At 39.7% G+C, this 15,369-nt stretch overlaps 1 protein-coding gene across 5 annotated transcripts in view; it reads right to left on the bottom strand.

Moving 5' to 3' along the window:
• The window catches only part of IFT80 (intraflagellar transport 80), a 180,741-nt gene that overhangs the window by 44,580 nt on the left and 120,792 nt on the right, over nt 1-15,369 (bottom strand). For all 5 annotated transcript variants that reach the window (XM_065556886.1, XM_065556888.1, XM_065556889.1 and 2 more), the window contains one exon: nt 3,914-4,093. In XM_065556886.1, coding sequence (XP_065412958.1) covers nt 3,914-4,093 — 180 coding nt within the window. The remainder of the gene's footprint in view (nt 1-3,913; nt 4,094-15,369) is intronic.

Genomic DNA, 15,369 nt, shown 5'->3' with positions numbered 1-15,369 from the left:
AATGGGAGCATCTGTCCTGGCACAGGAGAACTGGACCTACTTCAATTACAGGGGCCAGACACCTTGTGACAATAAGTTTTTTGCTCAGTTGCTCTGTGGAGATGACTGGTCAAATGTGAGAGCTTTGAGTCTCTTCTCCAAAGCAGGGCCGTGTGAAAATCACCAGAATTTTTTAACATGGGCAAAATAACATATTTCTCCCTAGCATCCTTCTTGGAAATGGATGAACCATTTTGGTGCAAATGTTCCAAAATTTTTCAGCTTGAGGCAGACACCCACTGTGGAATATTTCAGCCCAAATGGTTCAAATTAAGCAACTGAAAACAGTTATAATGGGAAATGTTGGATAACCTTAATAATAGACAGTTCTCCAACACCACTTATAAGAAAAAGGGGATGTATATTGAAACTGAAGGGCAGCACATTTAAAACTGATCAAAAGTTTTTTTTATACAATACACAATTAACTTATGAAACTCACTGCCACACAATACCATTGAGGACAAAAAACTGGTAAGACCTGACAAGAGATTAGACATTTATATGCATAATGAGAAAATCCACAGTTACATTAGACAGGATATTTTATATGTATTTTTTTTAAAATGTGGCATACTCTCATTCTTCAGCGCATAATTCAGCTACTGTATTAAGTGATGGGAGTTAGGAAGAAACTTCCCCTCTGGGCAAAAAGAACAGGAGTACTTGTGGCACCTTAGAGACTAACAAATTTATTTGAGCATAAGCTTTCATGGGCTACAGCCCACTTCTTCGGATGCATAGAATGGAACACACAGAAAGAAGATATTTATACATACAGAGAACATGAACATGAAAAGGTGGAAGTAGCCATACCAACTGTAAGAGGCCAATCAATTGAGTCTGTTTTTGAAGTTTTTTTGTTGCAAAATTGCCACCTTCAAGTCTGTCAGACTCCAAAGATAGACGGCTGAACTTGAATTAATATGCAAATTAGATACAATTAACTTAGGTCTAAACAGAGACTGGTTGGAATGGTTGGGTCATTACACTAATTGAATCTATTTCCCCATGTTAACTATCCTCACACCTTCTATGGGTCATCTCGATTATCACTTCAAAGGTGTTTTTTTTTCTCCTGATGCTGATAGCTCATCTCAATTGATTGGCCTCTTACAGTTGGTATGGTTACTTCCACCTTTTCATGTTCTCTGTATGTATAAATATCTGCTTTCTGTGTGTTCCATTCTATGCATCCAAAGAAGTGGGCTGTAGCCCACGAAAGCTTATGCTCAAATAAATTTGTTAGTCTCTAAGGTGCCACAAGTACTCCTGTTCTTTTCGTGGATACAAATTAACACGGCTGCTACTCTGAAACCTATGGGCAAGTTATTCCATTATTTTCCATTATGGGGTTTCTTGAACCATCTTCTGAAGCATCTTGTATGGGCCAGTTGGCAACAGTTTACTAGACTAGATCAGTGGTTCTCAACCAGGGATATGCATACTCCTGGGGTACGCAGAGGTCTTCCAGGGGGTACATCAACTCATCTACATATTTGTCTAGTTTTACAACAGGCTACATAAAAAGCACTAGAGAAGTCAGTATAAACTAAAATTTCATACAGACAATTACTTGTTTATGCTGCTCTATATACTGTACACTGAAATGTAAGTACACCTCTACCCCGATATAATGCTGTCCTCGGGAGCCAAAAAATCTTACCGCGTTATAGGTGAAACTGCGTTATATCGAATTTGCTTTGATCCGCTGGAGTCCGCAGTCCTGCCCCCCTGGAGCGCTGCTTTACCGCGTTATATTCGCGTTACCGAATTCGTGTTATGTCGGGTCGCATTATATCAGGGTAGAGGTGTACAATATTTATATTCCAATTGACTTATTTTTTAAACTATATGTAAAATGAGAAGGTAAACAATTTTTCAGTAATAGTGTATTGTGACACTTTTTTTTATGCCTGATTTTTATAAGCAAGTAGTTTTTAAGTGAGGTCAAACTTAGGGGTACACAAGACAAATCAGACTCCTGAATGGGGTACAGTAGTCTGGAAAGATTCAGAGCCACTGGACTAGATGGACCACTGGCTGATCCAGGATGGTAATTCTTAGCTTCCTATAAAAGCAAACATCATTAATGCCAAAGCTAGGAAAATGTACTCTCTCAGGGAGTGATCATTCTTAATGAGTCTCCTATAATCATCAGAATGTCCCTGTAGGCCAAGCTACATGGCAGAACCAGATGATGTTTTTCAATAAGGCACAGTTTTTGTGAAATGTAGAGCAACTTGTCTCCCCAACTTCTTCAGTATTGAATTCTTTGACATGGTGGGAGGAAAAAGGGTAGACTTCTCAGATGTGGAATAGATTTATTTACATTGCAGATTCCAGCCTGTCAGGATAGAGAGCCCAATGGGGGTCTAACTTAGCACTTAGGATGTTATGTTGAGAATCCTTACACATTTTGGAAGTGAGTTGTCAGGAGAGTTCCAATGAAATTCAGCTCTTTTCTGTTAGAGAAGTAAATGCTAGTTAGGATTGACCCTATCTGCTACAAGTCAATGTCTGGGAATTAATGCAGAAATACAAATTTTGACCTGTTAAATTGTCTTTTGTGTTCCCAGACACTGATTCCTGATGTACTATCCAGAGGATAGAGGGGTAATATAGACTTTCTGTTGTTACAAGTTTTCCCAATTACATATTCAACATTAAAGAGTTCAGACTATAAGATATTTAGGTGCTTAATTATTAATTTAGGAGCCTAACTTCAGGCACCCAGGTTTGAAAATGATGGCCTGAACTCTAATTGGAAAAACTTGTAACAACAGAAAGTCTGTATTACCCCACTGTTGACTGGTTACGTTATGAGTCAGTGTCTGGGAACACAGAAGACATATTAGCAAGTCAAAATTCAAAATTCTGTATTCACTCCCAGATATTTAGGTACTTAATTGTGGATTCAGGCCAAGATTTTCAAAAACAGGAGCCTAAATTTGAGCTCTATAAACCAGTTAGGGGCAGGCTTTATTTCTAACAGTGCTGATCACCCAGCAGCTCCCACTGATGTCAATGGGAAATGCTGAGTGCTCAGAACTTTTTTGGGCCCTTATCTGATTTTCAAATATGGATTTAGGAGTTTTTGTTGTTGTTGTTGTTATTGTTTTTTCAAGTCTTGGCATTAGCAACCCAACTTTAAGCATCCAGGTTTGAAAATTTCAGTCTCAATGTTTTATTATTTTCCATGCATTCGTTCCCTAAGTCCTCACTAGAAGATAATTAAAACAACCTCTTAAAAGACAATTTTCCCTAGCTTTGGAAAATTTGAACCGGTGACTGTAATATGGTGGAGCAGTGCAACAAAGGACACTAACACTCTTCATGATTGTGGTCAGCTGTCAGTTGCCTCTTGATCTGGAAATCCAAGAAGACAGATCCATTCATCGTAGGGGCATAGAAAAATTAGTACCCATTCTGTAGCAATAGCCAGCAATGGTGCAGCTGTACTCGTGTCAACCCACTAGTGTAGACATGATACTCAGCCCTGTCTACACTATCATTTATACCAGTGCTGCACCTTTATTGGTAATTACTGTATTATTATTTCCGATGTAAACCAGACCTATGACTATGAATCAATCCCTTATTCATGCCCCCACCCCACCTAAAAGCAAGATGCTGTGATCCTTAAGTGAGCCTAGAGGCTGATGTAGTTCTGGGTCATGTGATTGTATAAGCAAACACACACTTAAATACCACTTGCTCATTCTGGCCTTTTTATAACTCAAAGGTATTCAATCCTATCGTTTATATTCTGCAAAACTTGTCCATTCACAATTATTTGTCTCTATTGAGTTACAATTGTGAGTCATACATAAACAATCCTGAAGGTCAATCTTTCTGAACTTGTAACCCATACCTCCATAGTTCTTCTTTTAGTTAACGTTATTTCAAAGTTCTTCCACTCCCATCGTTGCTCCACGACATGGGCAAAAATCACATGTCCATTTCCACAAGCTCCTGCTATTTGAGTACCATCAATAGACCAAGCAATATTAAATATACTGCCAGTATTTGGTTTCTCTAAAGCATATGACCACTAATAAAAACAAAAACAAAAAAGAAAAGGAATCTTAATACTTTCTTTGAGCTCTTTATGAACAAATATTGCACTAAACAAATGAATGCACTTATTTAAATTGTACCAATAAACTAATCAATGGAATGAGTTTCTTATTTTTGCAGGTATCATACAGAGATCTGTTTCTTAGTAAGATTATTTGAAGACAGGAGGTACAGAGCTAAAAGAACCAAATACCACAACATTTGAAGCATATTAAGCAGAATGTTATACAGGCTAAATATATTTAAAATGTATTCAGGCATTCATAGATCTAGGCAATCACTAAATAAAATTTTAACTGCAACTTCATTTACTTAAAAACAACAGTACTGGGGTATGTGGAACCAATGGACCAGATTGTCCAATACGATGCAGCTGCTTTACGCTGAATTGCTAGCATTTCTGAACCTAGAGCCAGCATGGCCCTGGCAGAATCAAACACTGCAAGGGGATTCCTCTGGTGGTACATAGCCAGCCCAAAACGCCCACTTCTCTTCTTGCTGACATTGACCGGGAACAGCAAACCGCGGCCACTGGGAGCTGTGGGCGACCGTGCAAATGTAAACAAACGGTCTGGCGTCTGCAGGTTGCCCACCACTTACACAATAATAATGTCAATACCAACTTTATACACCTTGTCCAAATGATTACACTCTTCAATCATAAGATTAATTCTAGAGTATGAAAATTGACTATCCATATATAATGTTTAGTCATTTTTAATTGGTCGCATATATGTTTATAAAACTAGTTTCTTGCCTACTGAGACAAGTATTTATCTACTCTCTATCAGATAAATTCTGTATTACTTGAAATGAGAGGGTTTTTTTTGTTTCTGACTAGAATAGCAACTCTTGTTTTTTTCTTTTTACAAAACATGGAACATAAACTAAAAATAAGATGAGCTTCTTATATAGTTACATTACCTGGATTTTATTTTTAAGGTAATTCAGTACCCTTTTTTCCTTTACTACATTTTAAACCCATTAACATTCCAAAAAGTAATTTTATAAGTACTATTAGTTCCATTATATGGTAGATGTAGGAAAAGGTATTCAAACCAAAATTTGCCTTTAAAAAAATCTGTGGTGTTAACTCAGTTATGAGAGACCTTTATTAAATTGTTTGTCAGCAAAGATAAACTGGGGTAAGGGAATAATCTTTGTATATTTCTCAAACTCAGTAAGGAAGGGACATCTGCCTCTTTCCTTTCCTTTTGGGATAAACTGATGAAGTTTATATCTCAAGCCTAATTTTGTTCTTTCTCTTGGTCCCATCCCCTTTTTTAAAAAAAAATTATCTTCCCAATTCAGACTTTATTCTCTATTTCTCTCACCTGTCTATATGAGACCTACTTTCTTTAACTGAAAGTTTACGTCTCTACCAGTCATTTGGTACCTTTTAAAAGTCTAACAGAGCCTGATGAGTTATTCCTAAATTCTTAATTCACCAATGGAATAGCTTCTGAAATATGCCTTTCCACTCTCAATATTAGTTCTGTCCATTAGATCTCAGCAACATATTTCAAATTAACCTCATTTTAAGTTTTCAGGACACTGAGTTTCAGATAAAATGTACCTTAAAAACATTGGAAGAATTTCCAAGCCATGACGTGACACCTGTTTTCTGTATCCTCCCATATCTCAGAAACACAGTTTTTGTACAAATCACCACCAAATTTGGGAGTAGATGGGTAGGGGTTGAAATGTCCATTGGCCACACATCAAACAAGCAAAATAATCTTTTTTTGTGGATTATAGAAAGGGTTATAATGAGAAACAAGTCTCAATCTTGACTACAGAGAGATCACAGCCTCTCCATAATGAGTGACTTGAATATAAAAAGGGATTTAAACAATTATTAGACATTTCTTAGTCAATATTTTAAATCAAATTTATTCAACTATATTTTAAAACTGTCAGGAGAACTAAATCAGTCAGGAAAAAAAAATTGACTGAAGTTAAATGAAGATACTGGATTCTAATGACTTTTGGATACAAGGTCCTCTTCCAAAGGAGAAATAGTTGATAAATGCTTACCTAATGTTTTTAACACATTTAGCACTCTGATTTCTTTTGCAGTACACATAAAATCCCCAAAATGTCAAGTTCTTCATACACTCAAAGTCATCATCTGATTTATATGAAATTAAATCATAAACTACATTTAAATAAAGATAAGGGTCAGACAAATGCTCAAGAAGATTCAGAGTTAGGGATGAAATTCAATCTCTTTATTGTGCTTATGATTTGTAGTATACTATATGAGACCTCCTACTGTTCTTAAGCACAACAGGGTGAGCAAAGGATAGAATATCAGCACTAACTGAATTTCTGATATCAAGGACTCAGTGGAGAGTGATACAGCCTCACAGACATGCCATGGACTGCCCTTGCTCTGCAGCTGTGGAAGGTAATTATGATTCTTTGGGAAAAATCCATAGCCTTCTCTTCTGCATAGATGGAATGAATTCCTTATTAGGCGTACTGTACTAGTCCCTTTCTACAGCACAGTCCTTAACTTCTGTCTGACTTCCATATATGGCAAATGAATAGGCTCTTGAGACACAGATCAAATGATTCTAATGAGCAGATTCCGAGAAAGTAGCTGTCCTAAGGCTGGGGCATATTTTATCAGAGCTGACCAGATGTCATCAAATCTGAGGGAAGGAAAATTTTAAAGAGGCATTGTCTTTAACTTAATTCTTGGGCTCTACCCAACTGATAGGTTTGTTTCTGAGATCAGTCGGTCATTTGCCTTTACCTCTTAGTAACAATGAGGAGCTTGATGTGAATAGCGCTCCTTGGCCAATAGGAAGAATAGATTTGTCTATTAGGGAAGAAATGAGCATTAATGGGGCCTGTACAAGATTTGAAGAGCTAAAAGAAAATATGGTTTGCAGTTTACCTTTTTGATGTACAGAAGATACAATCTCCCCCCTGAATAACATGCAGAAGATATTATTTATTATTTTTACAGGTCTCAGACTAGAAAACCCTTTGGGGATTTGTAAAGGGTTTCCCTCACTGCAGAAGCACCAACTGGTGGCCAGGAGTGGCATACCAGCTATCTTTTGGTCTGGTGCCACTGCCGACAGGCACTCTGTTGCTGTGGTGGTCTATCTTTTCCTAACTGGGCCCTCCGGCCAGTTCATGATATTTATGTCCACCCCTTTTGGGGTGTCAGAGAGTCCAACCAAGCTATAGTCCAATGACCTTACAGCAGGTTTTCCATCTGTCTCAGGGCTCCATGGTCCTTACACCCCTTACCACTTCAGGGCCTGTGTGGGGTATCCATCCCATCACAAGATTTTATAAAGTCATCTGAATGATGTGTTTATCTAAACAAAATGGGTGGATTCTAGGATTAAGTCAAATATGCTGTGAAATATTTTCATACTGCAATCTTAAGAACTTTCTAATGCAAACTTGAAAAATCCTAGTTTTAATTCTTTGTTTTAAATTATCTCAATATCAGCACTTTGTCATTCTTTTATTATGCAGGCTGTTATAGCATTTCTGTATTCTCTTAAGATGTACAGTATATCCCTCATCATGTACATTCTACCATAATAAATATACTTAGCCATGTTAAAATGAGAGATAGAAATGAAGGATTTTAACTAAAAAATTAGCATATATAAATGCAATAAATGAATGAAAATTTGAGAGTATGGGAGCAAATGGACATACTAACCATAGCTGCAACATTGCAATGCTATAATAACATACTTTGGCATTACAGCTTTGTTGGTGCTTTGATTAGGTCATATTTAATCCCATATCCATTAGCAGTTAATGTTACCTATCATAAGCATCCTTTTTCTGTTAACACAATGTAGTCAAAAAGATTAAGTATAGGACACAAACTAAAGAATTACTCTTTGAAGTCTAGATACTACAACCATTATATTGTTTATAACAACAATAGCTCTAAAACCCAAGAAGGTAAGTAGGATCTAGTTAGCTGTGAATTCCAGACACAATGTACTTAATTAAGTAGTATTATCCCAGGCATAAGTCCTTAAGTGGGCATTCACCCACGAAAGCTTATGCTCCAATACCTCTGTTAGTCTTAAAGGTGCCACAGGACTCTCTGTTGCTTTTTATAGAAAAAAAGGATTTCCTTTTGTTTCAAACAAGTAAAGTACTTGACATCTAAAAAGAATAACAGTATGATTTAAACAACAAGGAGTCTGGTGGCACCTTAAAGACTAACAGATTTATTTGGGCATAAGCTGTCGTGGGTAAAACCTCACTTCTTCGGATGCATAGACTTTCATTCCTTGTTGTTTTTGTAGATACAGACTAACACGGCTACCCCCTGAGTATGATTTAATTCAACTTTACATGGGATGATTATATCACTTCTGGCTAATCTTTTTCAAAGTTATGTTTGGTACAAAAACATGGAATTCTGTAATGGGAATGCTGTCCTTCACTAAACTGGCATTACTAAGCATCAATATAACATTGAAACCTGTGTGGTACATATCTCAATTGTTGACTTTCATAACACCTTTCTTTTGGACATGAGGGGAGACATGAGATCTTCTCTTGGATCATAATTAATGCTATTCCATAGGTAAGACAGCAGAATGGATAAACAGCAAAGAAGTGTACACTCGTGCCACTTAATCTCCCACTTTACACAAACTAAGACAAGCATGTGACCTCCATGTCAGGCTCTGATCTCCTCTGGACCCTGGCAAGTTTAACAATCTTCAAGTCCTGGTGGTTGCAGAGCATTTTTCTGCTTAAAAATGTTTTCATATGTAAGAAAAATGTTAGAGTGAATAATATCAAAGTTCTGTGTGTGAGATACAAGTTTCATGATTTTAAAAGAACTTAAGGCTCCCTTGTCACTTAACAAAAGCTGTCCACAGCTTTGTAATGTTAATAGTACAATCTTCATTCTATGGTATAGATAAACATTTTCCACAGAAATAAAGGCTGCTACCCACTGGAGATACTAAGGTGATCAATAGCTATTCCACTGTTCAGCAAATGGAAAGGACTATTTAAAAGGCCAGGGAAAGCAAAATTTCCAAAATTTCAATAGAGAATGAACTTCAAGAATGGAAAAGTTTTTACCCAATAACTTGCTTTCTCCTAGCAGCATCTCCCACCATTCTGATATGTAGGGGCAGTAATAAGCAGTGAGTTGGGGTAGGGAAGGATAAGAAAATGAACAGAAAGAAATAGAAAAGACACCCCCTCCCACACACATACCCCCACATATGGCAGATAAACCCACAGGTTATCAGTGGACCACTACCTGCAGCACCTTCCTGCCAAAGAAGGCCTCTGAAGAAGACAGAGTTCATTCTACAATGTCTGATAAAGGTCTTAGCCGATGACCATGGCTCTGCAGATCTCTGTGGTGGAAGCTCATGCTCGTTCATCTCATGAGTTTCCCATGGATCTTGTGGAATGCACCTTGATCCCTTCTGGAACAAGAAATCCCAAACACCTTGTATGCCGCAACAATGCACAGTCTGATTCATCTGGCAAGGGATATCTTAGATATTCTGAGGCCTTGACACTTCTGGTAAAAGGAAATGAACAGGGAGCCCAAGCTCCTCATTGATTCTGAACATTTTATGTAAATCTTTCGTGCTCTTTTTTGACATCCAAGATGCACCACAATTTCTCAGTCAGGTGCTGTGGCCAGAATGAAGGAAGGACAATCTCCTGCGAGGAACAGAAAGGAGAATTCACCTTAAGCAAGAATGTTTCTGGAGTTCTTACCACCACTGTGTCATCATGGAACACAGACAGTAAGATTCTTGCATGGATAAAGCTGCTGGTTCTGAAACTCAACTAGCAGACATGACGGCAACCAGAGGCAGCCATTGATGGAGAGGTAAAATGCTGACATAGATGTCAGAGGTTCGAAGGGATGGGGTAGTTAGGGCTTTCAACACCAGCGGTAGTTCCCACTTAGGGAAGATTGTCTGACCACTGGTCTGGCCACTCTGACTTCTCTGAGGAATCTGGACACATGAGGGTTCACAGCCAAGGAGCCCAAGGCTCCTACAAACAGTATGCTACTAATATGCCTGATACCTGGTATGTTATAGTGCTGAGCTGAAGTCTCTTATCCACATTTTCTTGATGGAAGTCCAGAATAACTGGAATCCTGGGCTCCTTTGGGATTTGCTTTGTGGTCTTGGCACCAAAAACTGAATTTGGCCCAGATGAAGGAATAGGCTTTTAGTGTGGAAATTCTCCTGGAAGAAGAGCACAGTCCTAATAATTTTGGATGATACGCTGAAGGCAGCTTATGCTACCCTTTCAACAACCAGGCGGTCAGTTGAAGATGCTCTGCGTCTGGATGGAAGAATGAGCGTTGGTGAAGGGTGTCTGGTCTTGCTGGTAACAGCAATAGTGGTTGTAGTTTTAGTTCTATCAGACTGGAAAACAAGGGTTTCCTTGGTCAGCACGGAACTAGCACTGTCACCTTTGCTCCTTCTCGCCTTATCTTTTGGATCACTTTCTCTAGGAGAGGGAAGGGAAGAAATGCGTATAGCAGGCCTTGCAGCCATCTGTGTGACAGAACATTTGTCTCCATGCATTTGGGGTCTGTTTCCCTTGTGCGGTATTTTGATCGCTTTGCTTTCTTGCAATTGGCAAACAGTATGACTGGAGGGAGATCAAACGTCTGCAAGATCAGGTTGACGACCTTCTGGTTTTGGCACCATTAGGAGTTGTTGACTTTGAATCAGCTGAGCCGGTCTGCCTTTTGGTTCAGATCTCTTTTTATTTGGAAAACCTTTAGGGAAGGGAGAGTTTTTTCTGTCCAATTCCATTATCTCCGTCACTTCTGTATGTACATCTTTGCTTTTTGTTCCTTCGAGGCTATGTATGCAATCATGGTCATGTCTGACTGGACCAGGTAATGGTTTCCCTCTAGGCAGCTCTGGAAGCTCAGCAGAACTAGCTTAACCTTTCAGGTCTAAGTAATGAAGGCCCAGGAAAATGAATCACAGCATCAGAGTACCCTGTGCTGTTCTGATCCAGATGTGCTTCCCATTCCTTTAAGTTGGAGTTGGAAGTGAGAACTTGAGAGTATGGAGGGCATATGGAAAGATTCCTGCTGATACTGTCTGGGACTGTCCGCTATCTCAGGAAGTCAAAGACCTGGTTTGGGACTAGTACCTGATATTGCATTCACTCTGGGGCATAGTCACATAATAATGTGTGACTTCACCCATTGGGTGACCTCTATGCAAGAGACCAGGAGACCCAGTAGCTAAAGACACTGACCTATGGTTTGTCTCATGCATGTGATCATCAAGAGTATCCGATCCTGGATCTTCTGAAATCTGTCTACCGATGGGTAGATCTTTGCCATCAAAGGATCTATTTCCATGCCCAGGTGAATAATGCTTGTTGAGGGAATCCAGGAACTTTTCTTGGTACGGTATTTATTATGAATTCGTGTGCTTCAGATTCTGGATTGTGGCACTGCATGCTGCTGCCTGGGATGGGGCTCAGGTTGAAATTCCAGAAAGGGATATCAGTGAGTACCCTGGGACCTGAGCCTTGCTATGGCCACCATCAACATCTTCATAATGAATGTGGGGGCCAACGAGAGACTGAATGGAAGCATTCAGTATTGATAGTGATCCATGCCACAAGCAAATCTCAGAAGCATGCAGTAGCAGGGGCTCACTGGAATGCACCAGTGGTATGCATCTTCCAGATTCACTAAGATTAGGAAATCCCCTTGAGATAGAGAGGTCACTGCTGAAGCTAGGGCTGTTTTTTTCATCCATTTTGAGCCTTTTGAGGTCAATGATGGCCTTGACTCCTCTGGTGCACTTCTGAAGAATGAAAATGATGGAGTAAAACCGTGAGAAACTTTCTTCGAAGGGAACTCCTGTTGCTCCCAAGCCCCAGAGGTAGAACTTGTTCTGAATGAACCTGTGTTTGGCGAGGTTACTGGTGACAGGAGACTGGGTTAAGAAAGGATGGAGTGGAGCCCTTAGCTTGAGGGCGTATCTCTGATGCATTCCCTCTTGCATCCACCTGCTTGTGATCAAAGCAAACCAGTCTTCTGAAAAGTGGGAAATTCTGCCTCCCATGCTCAAGTCTGGGCGAGGCACATTCACTCCTTGTCAGAATTGGCTCTTGAAGGTTGAGGGAGCACATCTGGATTTTCTGCTCAAGCCCTGGTTCCACGGCTTTCCCTTGATCAGGGCCGGCTCCAGGGTTTTTGCTGCCCCAAGCGGCACAAAGCAAAAAAAAAAAAAATTTGGCAATTCGGCGGGAGGTCCTTCGCTCCGAGCGGGAGTGAGGGACCGTCCGCCGAATTGCTGGACGTGCCACCCCTCTCCGGAGTGGCCGCCCCAAGCACCTGCTTGGCAAGCTGGTGCCTGGAGCTGGCCCTACCCTTGATATATCTTTTATCTTTCCTCTGGTAATTCTGTGAGGAAGCTGCATGAAAGGAGCAACTCTGTCTGGTAGTGTGTTTGTAGTCCTTTCTCAGAGCACTACGTGGAGAGGGGAGGGACCGCTTAGATTTGGAAGCACCTTCTGCCACTATCTTGACCAATTTTTCTCCAAGCAGAAGAGATCCTGTGAATTTAGAAGAGCACAAGACTTGTTTGGAATGAGCATCTACTTTCCAGGGATGAAACCATATGTATTGACTAGCCACTGAACTGGATGCCATGGCCCTGGCTGAAAACTTAATTTTGAAACATCTGTCACAAATGTGTGGCTAAGACGATTTTCTTAAGTACAGACAAAGTCAGGGTGATCTCTTCCTCTAAAGTCTTCCAGACAGGACACTGTGGCTCCTGCAAAGCATCTAGCTGTGAGAGAGGCTCTGAGGATGGCTGAGGAAGTGTCTACATTCCTTCTGAATGTGACTTAAACCTTCCTGTTTTTTGGATCCTAGGGGAAGAAGTCCTTTCAGATGGGATAATCATATCCTTTGCTGGAGCTGATGGGACAGCATCGACCTTTGAAACCTCAGTAATAGCATTTTTTGGTTCTTGTAGCTTGTAGAATTTAAGAATATATCTGTTTAGGTGTTTACCTTCAGCAGGAGATCCCCACTCCTTTTCTATCTTATCATCAAAGGATGGGTGCAGGGGAATCACTGCCTCAGGCAGGGATTAGAAGGATGGTATTTAGTCTGAGGCTTGTCCTTGAGGGCCTGCTCAGGTTGGATCTGGATTGCGGATATAACCTTTTTGTATATGGTTTTAAATGTTTCAGGGAGGAAAAAACCTTTGTCATATTTTCTCTGTGTCCTGCAAAGAATCAGAGTTTATTGCTCTCTTTTCTCGATAGAAGAGAAGTCTGAGTCAGTGGATTAATATCTTTTGTGTTTTTTGTATTTTTTCCTTACCATTCTTATTATTTTCAGAGCTTTAAAAAAAAAAACTTTTTGGCATGTTTTGCAGGTGCCACTACCCAGTTGTGGCCAGGCTGTGGTCTTTTGTGGTTTGTTTTGTGTGACACTTTGAGGATATAAGCAGAAGGCTGAAGGACACCTCTTTATCCTTCACTTAGGAAGCAAAAAGGACTGCTTTTTGCATTCATGAAAGAAGGATCCCAGCCATGTTAGTTGGAGACGCTGGGAGATTGCTTTAGGGGAGATAAATTACTTTAGACAAAGGCTTAGCCTGTTAAAGTTAAGTTTAGACTCTAGGAAGCATAGTATATTTTTTGTTTTATATATAAACCATTTCTGTTTCTGTTGTTATCCTTACTCACTAGCTCTTAAATCTTAGCCTTTGATAACAAACTTATGATTGTTTTACTATAAATATATCTCAGTGCTGTGATGTTACACTGGAGCTGATCTGCAGTTGAATCAAGCAAGCTGGTGTGTGCACTGTTCCTTTGGGTACAGCTTACCTGGTAATTTCTGCGAGTGTGCAGTAGTAAAGGGCTGGACACTGCAGGGAACACGTATTATTAACCTGCAAGGCAAAGTAAGGGCTTGCAGAGCCCTGAGTAAATTGTTTGCGAGCTAATGACTGGTGATGTCAGGGAGCTGACACCCTGTAAAGCACAAGTAAATCTTCCTCTTGCTGGACGCAGAGGGTATAAGGTGGCTTATAGTCCTGAGGACAAAAAGAAGGCTGCTTACTACTGCCTGAAAACAAACAAAATAAAAAGGCAAAGGAAATGTTGGGAGCAAAGAGAACAGCCACTGACTTCTGCTGCAGAGGCAGAAGATTTAGGGGTAAACCAGAGAAGGGGACATGACCAACATGGCTTGTGCTGGAGCCTTGAACTGCCTCCAGAACCTTTTTACAAGGAGGGAATAGCTCATACCCCATATCAGAATTGTGGGAGATGCTGAGTTGCAGAATATTAAAGTGTTCATCTGCATTAGTTTTCATCCTCTTGAAATTATTACCAGTGTACTCTTACTAACATTAGATTTGTCTTATGTTATCTGCTGTGTAAATGCTGTTTGCAGAAATTATTTAATTGGACGAAGTTTTTTTTCCCGTTCATTAAATCAATTTAGGACTCAATCCTGCTCCATTTAATTCATTGATGTCAAAGGAGCAGGATGTGGCCTTCAGCCTTTTTGTTCTGTTACTTCCTTTTTCCCTTCATTCACTAACCCCATTTTGGCTTGAACATCCTTCTCTATTCACAGACAGTGGTTTAGGCCCTGACAGTGCTGATTATCTCCTAGGAAATACTGAGCACCCTCAACATCCCTTAAGAGCACTTATCTCCCAGCAGATGCTCAGCATGTCACAAGTTTGGGCTCCTACTTTCCCCTGAGGATCCATTAACATGTGTTTCTGTAAACTCATGCTCTCTCAGTTACAGCTCTCTACACTGTGCACATTTTCCATATAACTTACATGCAAACTAATCTTACAGTGGATTCAAGTTATTCATCAATAATGAATTCAATAATTCATTTATTTAAATATTACAGAATGAGTCAGCAATAGATAATTGGCAGAAGCATAGAGCTACATATGTCCTGAGAAGTTAGAGTAGGTTTATGGTAGCATCAAAATTAGAATTTAGCAAACACTCTCACTATTGCTGGTCTTTTACAAAAAGCCCTATTAAGCAGTGCCATGAAATAATTTTAACTAGCAAAATTTCAAGTCTATGCTTCAGGCTAAACAGCCTTGGAAAAAGTTTCTTAGTGGACAAGGAGGACTTGAAATAAAAGAAGTTACCCACTTTGTGCATTAACTGCAGTTCTTTGAGATATGTGCCTCTATGGGGGCTCCACTTCAGGTGTGAATGCGCCTC

The sequence above is a fragment of the Chrysemys picta genome, chromosome 9, assembly GCF_011386835.1.
Source record: "Chrysemys picta bellii isolate R12L10 chromosome 9, ASM1138683v2, whole genome shotgun sequence".
Classification (NCBI taxonomy): domain Eukaryota; kingdom Metazoa; phylum Chordata; order Testudines; family Emydidae; genus Chrysemys; species Chrysemys picta.
Note: the sequence above shows the minus strand (reverse complement) of the source record. Positions and strands in the feature narration are given on the sequence as shown.